Source organism: Myxine glutinosa, chromosome 13 (genome assembly GCF_964187855.1).
Source record: "Myxine glutinosa chromosome 13, kmMyxGlut1.1, whole genome shotgun sequence".
NCBI lineage: Eukaryota > Metazoa > Chordata > Myxini > Myxiniformes > Myxinidae > Myxine > Myxine glutinosa.
In genome coordinates, this window is record NC_136273.1 from 23,456,370 (window position 1) to 23,474,017 (window position 17,648).

At 53.8% G+C, this 17,648-nt stretch overlaps 1 protein-coding gene across 2 annotated transcripts in view; it reads right to left on the reverse strand.

The window, feature by feature from the left end:
• Positions 1-17,648, reverse strand: part of NIT2 (nitrilase family member 2) — a 76,135-nt gene that overhangs the window by 15,000 nt on the left and 43,487 nt on the right. For both annotated transcript variants that reach the window (XM_068133979.2, XM_068133978.2), the window contains 3 exons: positions 8,600-8,720; positions 8,372-8,460; positions 7,789-7,882 (listed from right to left, as the gene is read on the reverse strand). In XM_068133979.2, coding sequence (XP_067990080.2) covers positions 7,789-7,882; positions 8,372-8,460; positions 8,600-8,720 — 304 coding nt within the window. The remainder of the gene's footprint in view (positions 1-7,788; positions 7,883-8,371; positions 8,461-8,599; positions 8,721-17,648) is intronic.

Sequence of the window (17,648 nt, forward strand, 5' to 3'; positions counted from 1 at the left end):
GCATCGATGCACCACATTATGGACCACATGTCTGTGGCCGAGCACCACTTATGGACCCCATGGGTTGGGGCATGGCCCCTCTGCTGGAACCGGCCATGAGGGCCCGAAATCTTGCTGGCGGACCTTGGCCACAGGGCACCGATGCCCCACAGGTGAACCACACTAGTCGGCCCTGTGGGCCATAAATAAAATAAATAAGAAGGACACATTGGGTGCAAGTTTTAATACAAATAGGCCGCCAGTAAGCAAAGCAAAAGAATGACAACATCTGGAAGACCAAATAATAATAACCAGCAGAGGGAGCCGAAGAGCAAGAGATCACCTGCAGGGTTAGGGGTTGTTTGGTTATTTTTATTCATGAACAGTGATGACTGTGCACCGATTGGTGCTTGGGTGCTTGTATTGGTGCGTTTTTGGGTGCGTTCATGGTGCATCGATGCAGAGCAGACTGTCTCCCCCCCAGAAAGAACAATCACAGGTCCTGGGTTAGTTTTTGTAAATAAAAGTAGCGTCAAGTGTAAATAATGCTTCCCACCGTCAGTGTATAGTTTGAAGACCATTCCGCAATTCGGTTAACTGTGGGCGTAAGTCTGTTAGGCAGGGTGCAATGGAGCAGCGGGACACATTTATTTATGTTTTAAAACTGTCGCACTCAGGGTCAGGTTAAAAGTAGAGGGAACTACACCTACGTGTCACACTAAAAGTAAAAGTTGTAGGCCCGGGTCGTGCCTAAGAGGAGGAGGGTGCAGTGTTGCGGAGATGAGGACTGTATATTTTTTGATTGTGTGCTGTATTATTATTATTATTGTTTATTCTGTGCCCCCCTACCTCCGGAGCTGTGTAAAGGTGAAAGGGCATCCCATAATTAGTCCACAAGCATACACATCAGCCAAATAATAGAATACCTCTGTTTGATAGTTATCTCTTATTATGTGTTTTTAGAGTAAGGCTGTGTCTCCCATTAATTGAAATACTCCATTGCACCAGTGAAAGAGATAGATTCCCTTCATTCCCACCCCCAACACTTCCATTCCCCCCTTTCCGTCAATTGCAATTCGCATTGCCAACTGCATGTTGGGCGGTTTTCCCTTCATCCGCCATTGACCACGAGGCAGGGTTGGGGAAGAAAGGCGGGTCCCCACCTCATCAGAGAGGGGAGGAGTGAACCAGCCCCACTCGACCAACCATGAACAAGGGGTTTGGCTTGAGAGGGCGGGGAGAGAACGTTTGGGGGAGGTTCGCAAAGGTTGAGGGGCGGGGCCTATATAACCCACGGCGGGCGTGTTCCCAAGGGTGATGCACTTTGAGTTGAGACAAGGAGGGACGAAAAAGAGCTGGGTCATCAGAGCAACAGCGCGTAAGGAGGAGAGAACCCGTCACGCCAGACCCCCCCCCACCAGCGCATCGGCTCCACCAAGCAGCTCCGACCCGTGATCCCGCGCACACGACAGGCCCGGTGGCATCAGCGGCCGTCGAGGTCCAGCCCGACGTCCCGTGCGGGATCAAGCTCCAGCCAGCTCCGTGCCGTTTCCCCCCTCCAGCCACACACCTCCTGCCAGCGATCCACTCTGCAATTCCCCGCGTGAGTCAGTGTCTTTGTTTGTTCTGTCCTGGGAATAAGTTAAGTCTGTATAACTATAAGCTAGTATTTGCACTGTGTCACCTGCGTCTTATGTGTTGTAAATAAACCTTGATTGCTCCTTTTTGCGTGTGTAAATAATAAATCCAATTACTCTTCTGTCCGTCTTCTCGTTTTATTCCTTTTCCTCTTGCATTTCGTCGTTTTAGTCTTTTTCCCAGATTGGGCAGCTGCGGCGCGATACGGCCAAAGTTCTGGGTGAATCGGGTGAGTCAGGGATCCTGTAACGGTCGCGGCAATACCACCGCTCGGTAAATAACATCTTAATCCGCGATCAGTAACAATATATACACATTTATGTCGGGAAGTTTGCCCGGCAAAAGCTATACCGGGCATGCCCGGGTGTCAAGGGCGAGCCTTGGAAAGGCGAGTCTGGACCTGCCCGGGCGTGTTTGGCTGCGGCCTGGCAAGTCGAGGCTGGGCGTGCCCGGGCGCTCTGGACAAGCACTGGAAAGGCGAGAGCGGGCATGCCCGGACGCTCTGGGCGAGCCCTGGAAAGGCGATAGCGGGCATGCCCGAACGCTCTGGGCGAGCCCTGGAAAGGCGATAGCGGGCATGCCCGGACGCTCTGGGCGAGCCCTGGAAAGGCCATAACGGGCATGCCCGGCCGCTCTGGGCGAGCCCTGGAAAGGCGAGAGCGGGCATGTCCGGGAAAGACGAGGCCGGGCGTGCCCAGGAGGTTCGGGCGTGCCCGGGAACAGTGAGTCCGGGCATGCCCGGGAGAGGCGCGTCTGGCCGTGTTCTGGCCGGTGCAAGGCGATTGTGTGCATCCAGCGGTAACCGCTACACACGCCCCTCCAGAATCGACCTGCACCGGCAGGGTCAATTTAAGGCGGGTCCGGATGACCCGGCCGAAGCGACCCCTGGAGGGTCGTGGGGAGGGGTCCGACGTGGTGGTGGGTGGTCGAGCGGGGGGAACTGTGGACGGGGGGCGGCCTCGCCGCGGAGGAAGGGCCAACCGTGGTGGTCGGTCGACGTCCATGCGCGCCGGTTTGAGGCGGTCCACAGAGATCCGGTCCGACCGGCCGCCAACGTCGACGACAAAGGACTTGTCGCCCCGTCGCAGGACCCGGAAGGGCCCGTCGTACGGCGGCCAGAGTGCCCCCGGTGCGCGTCATGATGCACAAAGACGTACTCCGCTGTGCGAAGCGCCGGGGGGACGTAGGACTGGGGGCCGCCGTGGCGGGACGTTGGCACGGGGGCAAATCGGCGGGCGGCCTCCTGGAGGTCCGAGCGCTGGTGTGCGGCGGACCAGGGACTGGTAGCATCGGGCACGAACTCGCCCGGGACGCGGAGCGGCTGGCCGTAGACGAGCTCGGCGGCGGACGCCCGGAGGTCCTCCTTGGGGGCCGTGCAGAGCCCCAAAAGGACCCACGGCAGCCGGTCGGTCCAACCGTCGTCCTGAAGGCCGGCCATGAGTGCGGCCTTCATGGAGCGGTGAAACCGCTCGCACAACCCGTTGGCTTGGGGGTGGTAGGCCGTGGTGCGGTGCAGCGTGACCCCCAACGAGCGGGCGACCGCGCCCCAAAGTTCGGATGTGAACTGTGGGCCGCGGTCGGACGAGATGTCCGCCGGTGCGCCGAAGCGCGCGACCCAGGTGGCGATGAACGCCTGCGCCACGTCGGCGGTGGTGGTGGAGGTGAGGGGCCCGGCCTCCGGCCACCTGGTGGTCCTGTCCACCATGGTGAGCAGGTGGGTGAACCCCCGCGATGGGGGCAGGGGACCCACCAGGTCCACGTGGACGTGGTCGAAACGCCGTGCAGGCACGGTGAAAGGTGCCAGCGGGGCCTGGGTGTGGCGGTGGACCTTGGCCCACTGGCAGGCCGTGCAGGCGTTGGCCCAGTCGCAGACGTTCCGTCGAAGGCCGTGCCAGACGAAACGCGCCGACACCAGCTTCTGAGAAGCTTTCCGGCCCGGGTGAGAAAGGCCGTGGATGGAGGCGAAGATGCGGCGCTGCCAGGAAACGGGCACGATGGGGCGAGGCTGGCCCTGGGAGACGTCGCAGAGCAGGACGGTGCCCGCGAAGGGGATGTCGGCCAGGCGGAGGCCCGTGTCCGCCGCCCGGAGGGCCTGCACCGAGGTGTCGGTGGTCTGGTCGGCCGCCATGAGCGCGAAGTCCACGCCGAGGTGGACCGCGTTCGCGCTGGCCCGAGAAAGACAGTCGGCCACAGCGTTGTCTTTGCCGGCGACGTGCTGGATGTCCGTGGTGAATTCCGACACGGCGGAGAGGTGGCGCTGCTGGCGGGCCGACCACGGCTCCGTGACTTTGGCCATTGCGTAGACCAACGGCTTGTGGTCGACGAAAGCCGTGAACGGGCGGCCCTCCAGGAGGTGTCGGAAATGGCGAACGGCCAGGAATAGACCGAGCAGCTCGCGGTCGAACGTGCTGTATTTTAACTCGTTCGGCCGGAGATGCCGGCTGAAAAAAGCGAGTGGCTGCCAAACCCCGTCCACCCATTGTTCATGGACGGCGCCCACCACGTAGTTGGAGGCATTCGTAGTGAGGGCGATGGGCGCGTTGAGCACCGGGTGAGCCAGCAGCGTTGCGTCGGCGAGGGCCCGTTTTGCGCTCACGAAGGCCGCGTCCATGGCCGCGGACCAAACGATGTCATGCTTGGCCGGCTTGCCCCGGAGGGCCTCGTAAAGGGGCCGCATGAGCTGAGCAGCGCGGGGCACGAATCGGTGATAAAAATTCACTATGCCGAGGAACTCTTGTAGGGCCTTGATGGAACGGGGACGCGGGAACGTGGTGATGGCCTCGACCTTGGTCGGCAGCGGCACGGCCCCGGTCTTGGTGATGCGGTGGCCCAAAAAGTCAATGGTCGTCGTGCCGAAGTGGCATTTGGCCGGGTTGACAATTAAGCCGTGCTCGCTGAGGCGACCGAACAGTGTTCGGAGGTGGAGGAGGAGCTCGGCGCGGGACGTGCTGGCGACGAGGATGTCGTCCAGATAGACGAAAAGAAATGGCAGGTCGCGCAGCACGCCGTCCATTAAGCGCTGGAACGCCTGGGCCGCGTTCTTGAGGCCAAACGGCATCCTCAAAAATTCGAACAGGCCGAACGGCGTGATGACGGCCGTCTTCGGGACGTCGGCCGCCCGGACAGGTACCTGGTGGTATCCCCGTATCAGGTCAATTTTGGAAAATATGACCCGTCCCGCCAAACGGGCGGAAAAGTCCTGGATGTGCGGGATCGGGTACCTGTCGGGGGTGGTAGCGTCGTTGAGGCGGCAGTAGTCGCCACACGGGCGCCATCCGCCCCCCGGCTTTGGCACGATGTGCAGTGGTGAGGCCCACGCGCTATTGGAGCGCCGCACGATGCCGAGGTGCTCCAACGCGTCGAACTCGGACTTTGCCACGGCGAGCTTGGCCGGGTCGAGGCGGCGGGCCCTGGCGTAGACCGGCGGGCCCGTAGTGGGTATGTGGTGCTCGATCCCATGCCGCACTGCGACGGCCGAAAACGTCGGCCGTGTGAGGGCCGGGAATTCCGCGAGCAGGCGAGCGAACTCGTTCGCCGTCGGGAGGGCGCACGTCAGTTCGGTCGGCGCGGAGCTGCTCATCGTGCACGCCAGGGAGCTGAAGGTCTCGGCGTTGACAAGGCGACGACGTTTGACGTCGACCAGCAGCCCGTGCGCGCAGAGGAAGTCGGCCCCCAGCAAAGCCATAGGGACGCAGGCGGTCACAAAGGTCCACTGAAAGTGCTGGCTGCCGAAGCAGAGGGTGACGTTGCGCGGGCCGAAAGTGCGTATGGCCGAGCCATTAGCAGCGACCAAAGAGGGGCCGCAAACGGCGTCCCGCCTGTCCTGCTCGGAGGCGGGTATGACGCTCAGTTGGGCGCCGGTGTCACAAAGGAAACGCCGCCCGGACGCTTTGTCCCGAATAAAAAGCAAGTTGCCCGAGTGGCCGGCGCTCATGGCTGGGAATGAACGCCGGCCCGGCCGTTTCCCGACTTGCCGAAAGTGCACGGGGGTCGGCACGTCCGAGCCTTGTGTCCGAACCTGGCGTGGTAATAACACCACGCCTGGTCAGGTGGAGGCCCCGGCCGTCGTGTCGGAAGCGGTCGGCGCGGCGTGGCAGCCGCCAGTTTCACCGGCAGTTCGGCCTCCAACCGCGCAGGGCGCTCGGGCGTCGTGGGCATCGCCTCGGACGGCGGCAGGCTCCAGGTAGCCGCGCCGATGTGTTGGCCCGCCAAGGAGATCTTATCGGCTTCCCTGGCGAGGGCGCGGGGATCGGTGATCGACGTGCCAGCCAGGGTGAGGCGTACCGGGTGAGGCAGCTGGCGAAGGAACAACTCGCGGAACAGAAAATCCGGAGAGTGCTCACCGAGCAGCGAGAGCATATAGTCCATGCGCTCGGACGGGCGCGTGTCGCCGCGCTCGGGCAGGTCGAGCAGGCGCCGTGCGCGTGCCGCCGGTGAGAGGGCGAAAGCGTCGAGGAGGAGCGTCTTCAGCGCGTCATACTTGTCGGCAGCGGGCGGGTGCTCGAGGAGGCTCAGGGCGCGGGCCGCGGTGGCGGAACCGAGCGCTGCCACGACGTGGTGGAAGCGGGTGTCGTCCGCGGTGATGCCTCGCAGGGCGAACTGGGAGTCCGCCTGGGCGAACCAAACAGCCGCGTGAGCCTCCCAGAAGGTAGGCAGTTTAAGAGTCACTGCCGTGTCCATGTCGGTAGGTCACCAGTGAGGGAGCTGCGCTCCAACGCGAGTCGAAAGAAGTGACGCGACGAAAGACGGAATTCGTCCGAGTTGCTTTATTAAAACAAAACAGCTCAGGTATTCTGACAAAAGCCCGTTTATCGGGCAGCAATATATATACACATTTATGTCGGGAAGTTTGCCCGGCAAAAGCTATACCGGGCATGCCCGGGTGTCAAGGGCGAGCCTTGGAAAGGCGAGTCTGGACCTTCCCGGGCGTGTTTGGCTGCGGCCTGGCAAGTCGAGGCTGGGCGTGCCCGGGCGCTCTGGACAAGCACTGGAAAGGCGAGAGCGGGCATGCCCGGACGCTCTGGGCGAGCCCTGGAAAGGCGATAGCGGGCATGCCCGGACGCTCTGGGCGAGCCCTGGAAAGGCGATAGCGGGCATGCCCGGACGCTCTGGGCGAGCCCTGGAAAGGCGATAGCGGGCATGCCCGGACGCTCTGGGCGAGCCCTGGAAATGCGAGAGCGGGCATGCCCGGGAAAGACGAGGCCGGGCGTGCCCGGGAGGTTTGGGCGTGCCCGGGAACAGTGAGTCCGGGCATGCCCGGGAGAGGCGCGTCTGGCCATGTTCTGGCCGGTGCAAGGCGATTGTGTGCATCCAGCGGTAACCGCTACAGTTCTGTATTTAGGCAGTTTCACGAGGAGGTGGTAGCAGGTGGACCGCATGCGTATTGCAGATACCTGGGGAGGGGGGATGGAGGAGGAGCGGGACAAAGCATGGAGAGGGCAGTGGGTGCAAGACCAGAAATGAGGCAGAAGACCGACAGACCACCAACGTGTCGGCGATGGCGAAGTGATAGGCCCATAGACTCAGCTTCATCACGAGAGATTCCAATGATCTTAAAAGACTTGGTTTCCATGGCATCAAGCTGAGTAAGATGTGAGGCAGGTGGGCCATCCCAGAAGGGACAGCAGTACTCCATCAAGCTGCAGATAAAAGCCTTGAAAGAGGATAGGAGTTCAGGTGTGCCAAGGATGGACTTTGCATGACGGAGGATGCCCAGTTGGTGGCTGCCTTTGGAGGCTTACTTTGAAATATGGCTTGCCCAAGAGAGATCATGGCTGAGAGTGAGACCCAAGAGATGGCTGAGAGGGAGACCCAAGAGAGATCATGGCTGAGAGGGAGACCCAATTATTGGTGGGAGAGTAGAAGCAGCATACCCAAGGTAGAGCGACCAGGTCTGAGTTCGAGTTGATGATCTTAGATGTGGCTTTTGGAGAAAAGAAATGATTTTACGTCAACTGTGATGATGAATTCCATGACCCTGATGATGAATCCAAGAGCAGTTGGGTACAACTGGGAAGGGTGAGCACAGAGAGAAAAGGTTCAGGGACAAGATTTTGAAGCAAACACAAAATTGAGGCTTTCGGCCTTCTCACGAGCTGAGTCAGCTGTTGTGCCGAAACAAAACACTTCACCAAAATAGAACGAAACAAGTGAATTCATTCATTCACATACGTGTTGTGAAGTGTGTAAAACCGGAACCAGGCATCAAAGCGTCCGATTCCTTGAATGTGATCTTCCCAGGAATATCAATGTCAAAAAGGTGCATCTATAAAAACAAGCATTGTTACATAGAATAAGAGAATCTCAATTGATATAAAGGTTTGTTCAATCACATGCTGTTAATCTCTTGCCAGAAACCAATCCTAACTTGGAGGCCCGTATCCTGTCACCTTTCATCTCCCTTCTTCCCCCCCTCCCCCCTCTGTATCCATGTTAACACAGGCTTTATTTAATTTAATCTTATGACCCCACTATTTACTAATCGTATCAGAAATCCCATGAGCCCTGTACATACCCAAACCTCCCATCAGCCCGCCTCTATGTACCCCAATGATCCCATCGGCACTGCATATACTCCAAATTTCCCATCAGCCTTGTACATACCACAAATATCCCATCACTCCTGTATATACCCCCCCTCTCCCCCCAAAAATATCCCATCAACCCCGTATATACCCCCACATATCCCATCACCCCTGTAAATACCCCAATGATCCCATCAGCAAGTGTCCCATCTGTATATAATCCACCATACCTTCCGATATTTGGCAATCAAATCTCCATTCGGAGCAAAAACAGTTGTTGTGTTAAATAACCCTTCTTGGTCACATTCTGGAATGGAACCTGGAAAATTAAAACATTTATAATTACCTCCCTACATGGTGGTCAGATTTACATTCAGTCAATTATACATCAGGTAACTTAGCATGCAAATCATCTACTCTCAAAATGTCAACAATGATCATGTTACGATCACCGTTACCTCCCACGACGTAGACACCATTACTGATGGCCATTTCAGACAACGCCTCCGTCGTTTCGCCGGGGATCGGTTCAGCGTACTTTGCGAAGTATGACACCCCATATGGAGAATTGAAGCACTCCTAAAAGAAAACGTGGGAATGCAAATGTAAGAATTAGTTTGAAGTGTGGAAAAATAAATCTGCAATGGAGAGCAAGGACAGACAAGGAAAGCCGAAAAGGTTGTTTATTGAAACATTTGGGATCACTTGCAAATAAGAGTCAACTGTTGTATACATGGTGGAGGCTCATGGAAGAGCTAGAGCAGAATGTAATGGAACCAAATGGAAAGGGAAAACACCAACAGCAGAGTATAAGTGAAAGTGACAGTGACAGTGTGATCAAGGGGAAGCGGAGGAGGGCACATGGCAGGTGAACAAGCTGCGCACAAGCCGAATGAAACACAGCAAGAAGAGGAAGTGGAAAGCGGGGATAACAGAAAAGGATCAAACCAACCGACAACTAACAAACGAAGAGAGGTGTAGTGAGGTAGAAGGGAAAATATCACAATAACCTGGGAAAAGGGAGTACTGAGGAATGTTGTCATTTTGGGTAGAAGAGATCATGAGTATGGTGAGGGAAGACCCGATTCATTCCGACAATGTCTATGTTCAGAGCACAGGAGATCAGTTTATAAACAACAAAATAACTGACTTCTTTCTCATACACTGAGTTCGCATCACATATTATTGTATTTCTTCCGGATTCTGTGGAATCCAAAGACCTCGACTTTACTGGAATCTTCCGTGACGAGGTCGAGGCAGTTTCTCTCATATCTCCCGGTGTGTACCCCGGGTTTAGAATAGGTGTGTACCCCGGATCTGAAAAGAGGAAGATCCCTGCGTGTCGCAAGAGGCGACTAAAAGGGTTGGCGTCAGGAAAGGCATCTGGCCATAAAATATTGCCTCAAAAAGGGAACCATGACAATTACAATTACATATGGGCAGGGTACAGCCCGAAGTACCCCGTGGGGGACCCCACTCCCTCCCGTCAAAAATCAAGGTGGGGAACCCGGTCGAAGCAAGGGTGGAAATCACTCCATTTATGATGACGAAACGTCTGATTCCCCACGTGGAAATCGGTTTCTGAGGTTTGGGACATGGAATGTAGGGACAATGACAGGGAGATCAGGAGAAGTGGTGGAAGTATTGGTCAGAAGAAGAGTGGACATACGTTGTGCGCAGGAGATGAGATAGAAGGGAAGTGGTGTGATAATGGTGAAGGGTAGGCAGGGACAGAAATACAAGTTTGTGTGGCAAGGGTGCCCGGAAGGCGTGCATGGTGTTGGTGTCCTGTTTTCTGAGGTGTTTGTAGACAGTGTGGTGAGTGTGACTAGAGTGAGTGAAAGGTTGATGATGGTGAAAATGATGATTGAAAAGCTCTTAGTGAACGTCATCTCGGGATATGCTCCGCAGGTCAGTCGGTGCGATGAAGAGAAGGACAAGTTATGGTGTGCAATAGAGAAGCTGATGGAAAACGTGAAAGATTAGGAAGTTGTTGTGGTAGGAGGAGACCTAAATGGACATGTGGGAAGGAGTAAAGACGGTTTTGAGGGAGTTAATGGGGGTTACGGATATGGTGTGAGGAATGAAGAAGGTGAAAGGATTTTGGAGCTTGCTGATGGAGCTGATTTGTTGATTTGTAATACTCAGTTCCAGAAAGAGGATAATAAGCTTGTTACATACATGTCAGGTGGGTCGACGACAACCGTTGACTACCTGATGGTGCGTAGGCGAGATAGGGGGCACCTCCGAGACACAAAGGTGATCCTGGGGAAGGAGGCTGTTTCACAGCACCTCTTGGTTGTCTGCAACATAAGGGTGAAAGGTGCGAGGAGAGCTCGGCGGGTGAAGTACCAACCGAGAATGAAGGTGTAGAGGTTGAAAGAAGTGACAGTGAGGGAGGCATTAAAAGAGAGGCTGAGTATGATAGAGGATGATGTGGTTGAGCTTGAAAGTGGTTGGATCTCAATTGAAGATAGTCTGTTGGGAGCCGTTAGTGAGGTATGTGGATGGACTAAAGGACCACCGACGCACTCGGAAACATGGTGGTGGGATGATGAAGTTTAAAAGAGGATTGACGAGAAGACGAAGAAGTTCAAGGAGTGGCAGAAGACAAAGGGTACGGGAGCAGAAGAGGCAGAGCATGAAAGTTATAAGGCAGCCAGGAAGGCTGCAAAGAAAGAGGTAGCAAAGGCGCAGGAGGCATGCAGGAAAATGTTCGGAGATCGCTTGGATTTGGAAGAGGGTCAGAGAGCGGTATTCAGGATTGCAAAGCAGATAGCGAAAGAGAGGTGTGATGTGATGGGGGTGAGTTGCTTGAAGGATGAAGTGGGACAAATGGTTGTGGAGCCAGATGGAATTAAAGGAAGATGGAAAAGATATATGGAAATGCTGTTGAATACAGAGAATGAATGGGATGGCAACATAGAGAGTAACCCAGTTTTAGGACCGGCAGAGAAGATAACTGAGAAGGAAGTTGAGGAAGCGATAATAGCAATACAACAAACAACAACATGCATTTTAAGGCCATTTTCCCTGCAAGAGTGGGGGTTAGCCTTGCGGTCCCCATGACAATCTTCTCCATTTTGCCCTATTTTCGGCATCTCCCCTTGTTAACCCCCTTGCCCGCATTTCTTCTTCCACCATCTTTAGCCAAGTCTTTCTCGGTCTTCCCCGCCCTCTACTTCCTTCTACATTCATTTCCATTACTCTTCTCAACCAGTCACTTTCATCCTTCCTCAACACATGACCAAACCATTTCAACCTGTTTCGCTTCACAGCATCCATCAGAGGCTCTATTCCCATCATCTTTCGCAATTCATCATTTGTCTTCCTCTCTCTCAACGATACTCCACAAATCCACCGAACCAATCGCATTTCCACCCTTTCCAGCCTTTGTTGCTGCTCTACGTTCATTACCCATGTCTCGCTCCCATAAATCATAACACTTCTCACACATGCAGCATACACCTTTCCCTTCAGCTTCAACGACACTCCCCTCCTCATCAGCACGCCACTCAGTTCCCGAAACTTCTTCCATGCACATCTCACTCGAGCAACCGTTGCCGAGTCTGATCCACCTTCTCCATTCAGCACATCTCCGAGGTAGCAAAATGTTTTCACACCTTCCAGCTTCACGCCATCTCCAAGATCCAACTCAACATTTCCTCCATCTGCAGCTCCCTCTGTGCACACCTTACATTTGAATGTAGCTGCCACACTGGTTAATGACCCTCTCAGACCACTACATTTTTGATGAACCCACTCAGTGCACATTGTACATTGAATGGAGAGCACTCCGACACCCAACAAGCGATAAAAGCAATGAAGAGTAGAAAGGCGGGAGGGCCGACGGGAGTTGTGGGAGATATGTTGAAGGCAGCAGAAAGTTGGGGTGTGAAGAGAATGACAGAGATCTGTAATCTGGTGGTGAAAGAAGGGCGCATTCCAGTGGATTGGGAACTGAGTATCCTCGTCCCTCTATACAATGGGAAAGGTGACCCTCTGGACTGTGGCTCTTATAGAGTGGGTAAGTTATTAGAACATGGAATGAAGGTATTGGAAAGGGTGTTGGAAAAGAGGATAAGGAAGAAAGTGAAGATCGACGAAATGCAGTTTGGATTTATGCCAGGAAGAGGAACGACAGACGCGCTTTATATTGTAAGGCAGTTGCAGGAGAAGTACATGGAGAAGAGGAAGAAGTTGTTTCTTTGGTTAGTTGATCTGGAGAAAGCATTCGATAGGGTTCCACGCGAAGTAGTGACATGGGCATTTAGGAAGTTAGGACTGGAGGAATGGTTGATCAGAGTGGTGATGGCAATGTATGAAAGAGCACGCACAGCTGTACGGGCGAAGGACGGGAACAGTGGTGAGTTTGAGGTGAAGGTGGGAGTGCATCAGGGGTCGGTACTAAGTCCACTACTATGTGTAGCTGTGATTGAGGTGCTGGCTCAGAACGTAAAGGAGGGCTTACCGTGGGAGTTGTTGTATGCAGATGATCTGGTGTTGATTGGGGAGAGTATGGATGGACTGAAGGAGAAGATGAACAAGTGGAAGGAATGTATGGAGACAAAAGGTCTGAAGGTGAATATAGTTAAGACGAAGGTGATGGCAAGTGGTAAAGCACGTGGTGAGGTCGAAAGAACTGGGACGTGGCCGTGTGCTGTGTGCAGGAAGGGTGTCGGAGTGAACGACATTCAATGTAAAATGTACGCTGAGTGGGTTCATCAAAAATGTAGTGTCCTGAGAGGGTCAATAACCAGTGTAGCAGCTACATTCAAGTGTAAGGTGTGCACAGAGGGAGCTGCAGATGGAGGAAATGTTGAGTTGGATCTTGGAGACGGCTGGAAGGTGTGAAAACATTTTGCTACCTCGGAGACATGCTGAATGGAGAAGGTGGAAGTGAGTGGCGTGCTGACGAGGAGGGGAGTGTCATTGAAGCTGAAGGGAAAGGTGTATGCTGCATGTGTGTTTTTTGTTGTTTTTTGTTTTTTTTTGTATCAAGGTCGAGGCTCGTGTAAGAGCTAACATTGATCACAAAAAAGACAAACTGACACATAAAACATAAAACATATTGTAACGGATTTGAGAATCCTGTATAATTGTTGTAAATATCACCCTCTGTAAATGAAGTGAATCTGTGTAAATACCCCCATAATGGTAAAGGTCAAAGGTCGTCCCCATTAGTTAATTCATCGCATACACCTAGCCAATCTTCGAGCCTCTAAATAGTTATTCCCTTATTATGTGTTCCAGTTTAAGGCTGTGTCTTCCATTAGTTGACACTCCATTGCACCGAATCAAATAAGGATAGCTCCCCTTCAATAATGACATTTCCCAGCCGAACTCTCCCTCTCTGGGTAACGAAGCTTAACAAGTGCAGGGTGCGCGCCCCCTCAACTGGCCTGGCTTTGGAAGCGGCGTTCGCTGCAAGGATGAATATGTGCTCCGTGCTCTGTTTGGACAGGAGGGGCGGGGGCTGTTCGGCCCCATGACCAAATAAGGAGACAAGCCCGTGGCTCGCCGATGAGAATGAGAGAGAACGAGAGAACGAGAACTCGCTCGTTCGACTCCATGCCCAAATAAGGTAGCAAGACCGTGGCATTGCCATAGAAGGCAACGAAACAGAGCACGGGGGAGGGCGGTCCCCAAAGAGAGGGGGCGTGTCACACCCGCGTTTGAGGTATGAGACAAGCGTGCGACGATCGCGCAGGAGAGAACGAGAGGACCGCAGCAGATGACCGAAAGAGCCCGAGGCGTGTCAAGGCAAGAACGAGCCCTGCCGCGTGGAACGACCAAGATACGTGTGCTGCCGCCGCCCTGCTCGCTCCCAGCCCGGAAAGGACCTGCTTGCTGTGCGCCCTGCTCAACCTTCCAGCCTTGTGGTTCTACCTTCCTCTCCCTCCAGCCATCCACCTCCTGCCATTCGTTCCTGCCATCATCCCCTGTGTGAGTCTGTCTTTGTTCTGTCCTGGGTTAAGTAAGACTGTATAGTATAAGCTAGTATTTGCACTGTGTCCTTCTGATTCTTCCATTTCCTTGTACATTACTTTGATTGCTTTTCTTCCTTGAGTTGTGTGTAAATAATAATAAATCCCTGTTCTTCCTACTTTGTCTTCTTCTTCACATTCGGTCGCTTTAGAGGTTTCCAAATTGAGTGTACGTGGCGCGATTCGGCCAACGAATATGAATCGGGTTTAGCCCCTTTGATAAACGGCTCACGCCGCAGTTCGCTTCGCTTGGCGCAACCAATCTATACTCAAAGGCAAAAGTTATTGTGACACACAAACAACAAACAGAATCAGTGTTAAACTTTTACTGCTGCGAATGAAATGTTATTACATGGAAAGACAAATGTTTCAAGGTATGGTAACGATCAACAGTCCATAAGAACAGTGCACCTGGCATATGCAAATGAGCCACAACACAAGAGGGGGTTCACAAGCAAGTTCATACAGTCAGTAGCGAGTGTGTCCACCTTGTGCATTGATGCAGGCCTGGCACCTTCGCCTCATTGAGGCCACTAAACGTCGATGAAAGTCCTTGGGAAGATCATTCCATATCCGAGGAAGGATTTGGTGGAGTTCCTGCAGCGTTTTTGGAGGATTCGGATGACGTCGTAAATTTGGAATTTCATCCCAGACGTGTTCAATGGGTGACAAATCAGGGGATCTTGCAGGCCAGGGTAACACATTAACATTGTTCTGATTAAGATACTGCTGTACAACTCGAGCAACGTGTGGTCTGGCATTATCGTGTTGAAACGTCACTCTAGGGCCGTTCTGTTGCAAAAACGGTAAAGCGGCCATTTGCAAAATCTCGTCTCGGTACCTCACAGCATTCAAGTTTCCCTCAATCACAATCATTGGTGTTCTTGCTGCAGCTGTTATCCCACCCCAGATCATAACGCCCCCACCTCCAAAACGATCCCCTTCCAGAACACATGGCCTGATGTAACGTTCACCTGTGCACCTGTAGACACGTGTCCTACCATCAGCTCGGTGAAGCTGTGCCAAATGGTGTTTCTATGGATGTTGAATCGACGAGCAACATCACGCTGCGAGGTACCAGACTGAAGCATACCTATAGCTCTCCATCTGTCATTTTCCCCGAGGCGTGGCATGTCGAACTTATTCCAGAACGATGAATAGAGGTGTTTTTCTGACTTCTGCACTTCTTAAGACTGCATTGAGTGGAAATGATAAGCGTCTGGTTGTCTGGCCTTTTAAAGTGAACATTGCTGGCCATTTTTCTCGAATATGTCATGCTTCTTGCAAATTTCATGCAATTCGAACAACAACTGCTTGGTTGCGTTTCTTCGACCATTTTAACACACTCTTTCTCTGGTTCAAATCCAAAAATTCATTCACAAGATTACCAATGAAAAAATTCCATGTCACACTAACTTTTGCCTCTGAGTATATTACGCTGCGGCCGTGAGCGGGGGTGTTTCCTTGCGTACCGGGAGGCGCTGGTATTTAGGTCATAGGACGGTTGGGCCTAATACCCTACCCAGCGCTGACCGGGCGTGACGTCATACCCTCAGGACCACGTCGGTCAGTCATAGACAAGGGGATTAATCCCCCCTCGATAAGAGGGAAAGAGGCCGACGTTGGGTTCCGTAACAATTGGTGTCAGGAGAGTGGGATTGGACCCGAACCAAATTTTTAACATCTGAAAAAATTTGGTCGAAATTACGAGCGGCCGAAATTTAGTTTAACATCCCAAATTTAAAATCGCGCCATGGATGATCAAGGCGGCCGGATGCCGGTGGGGGAATTAGAAGAGGGGTTAGAAGCGACCCAGGACCCCAGGGAAATGTATATGGAGGAGAGGGAGGAGGAGAACAATGAAGATGTGGTTGCGGGGGTATCAGGTGCACAAGATGGCGCCCTCGCGCACGTGGTTGTCGAGGCACAAAATGGCGGCTCGCACGTGGCTGCGGCAGCTGAGCCCGTGCCACCAATGAATTTGGACCTGTTTATGAAACAGATGTTTTGGTAAAGACAGACGATAATTTCAAAGGGATGGAAAACAGAATGGGGCAGCAAATGGGAAACCAAATCGGAGGTTTGGAAAACAGAATGGGGGAGCGATTAGAAAATCAAATCGGGGGATTAAAAACGGACATGGGAAATCGAATCGGGGGGCTAGGAAGCAAAATGGAGCAAATCGGTAAAGTTGGGGATAGAATGGGTGACCGCATACAAAAATGTGGGGAGAGCATACATAAATTTGGGGAGAGCACACGAAAATGTGGGGAGACCATGGATCGCATGTCGGGCGAGAGGGTCCCGAGGGTGCACGACGAGGTAAAGCGGGTCGCGAAGCGCTGGTTGGGCGAAGTGGAGAAAAGCGCGGGTAAAATGACGGGTATAGCGATCGCGACCCGGGGTATGGGGCAGCCGGCGACCGCGGAGGTAGAGGGAATTTTATTAAAGCCAACGGTCGTTAAAGAAAAAAGAAATAGTTAAAATCGGGCTTGTAGAGACGGCAGAATTTAAAAAGCACCAGTTGGAGGGAGAAATGGATTGTGCACAAAGTCTAAGTTCACATCCTGATGCCGTACTTGCTAATCCTTATAAAGATTTGCAGGTGCGCGTGAAGAGGATCCCAAAGGTGAGACGGGCTGTATATGGTGCTAAGAGGTTTTTCAGCAGGAGGATGTTTGGCGCAAAAAGAATTTTCACGCGCTTGGGATCGAGAAAGCATCCGGGCGTTGGTGAAGGGTCCCCTGTGAGTGTAAATGGCGCGCTTGTGGAAAAAAAAGTGTGCATCGGGGAATGAGCGTGTTACAAAGCGCGAGTGTGAAACCGAGTGCGAGCGGGAATGCACGTCGGGGTGTGACACAGGGAGTGAGAGCGATACGGAGTGTACGTACGAGGGTGAGAGTGACCCGGAGAGTGAGTTGGTGGAGGAGCGGGTGCGAGAATGCACACCTGGGATGAACGGCGAGAGTGTGCGAGAAAGCACACCTGAGTTGGTTGTGGCGCGTGTGCGGCAGGGCACATCGGAGCGCGTGTGTGGGTGGATGCGAGAGTGCACGCCCATGGTGAGTGGTACGGAGTACGTACCGAGGGAGAGTGCGCAAGACGGTGCGCGAGGTGTGTTAAGGAAGTGTGCGAACGGCGAGTGTGCGCGAGAGGTGTGGTGTGTAACAGGGAGTGCGGTGGTGGAATGGACGGAGTGTGTGGGATGCACTGGAGGCGCCGAGATGCCGGGTTTGGTGAGTGTGAAAAGGGTCGCGTGGTGTGAGCATGCAAGTGAAGCATCGACGTTAACCGGGTTAGCAGATAGGGCGACGGATAGCCGAGGCGAGCACTCCGTGCGCGGTGCGTTTTGTTTGCAGTGAGGACCGGCCGGGACCGTAAGCGCGTCGCTCTTCGGAGCGTCGCACACGAATCGGGCCGGGTTCCGCACTGAATGGTCGGTGCCGCGTCAGAGCAGCGATCGGCGCGATTCCGGGGGAGGGGGGCCAGGTCGAAGGGATCGGAACGGTGCCCCCTGGTG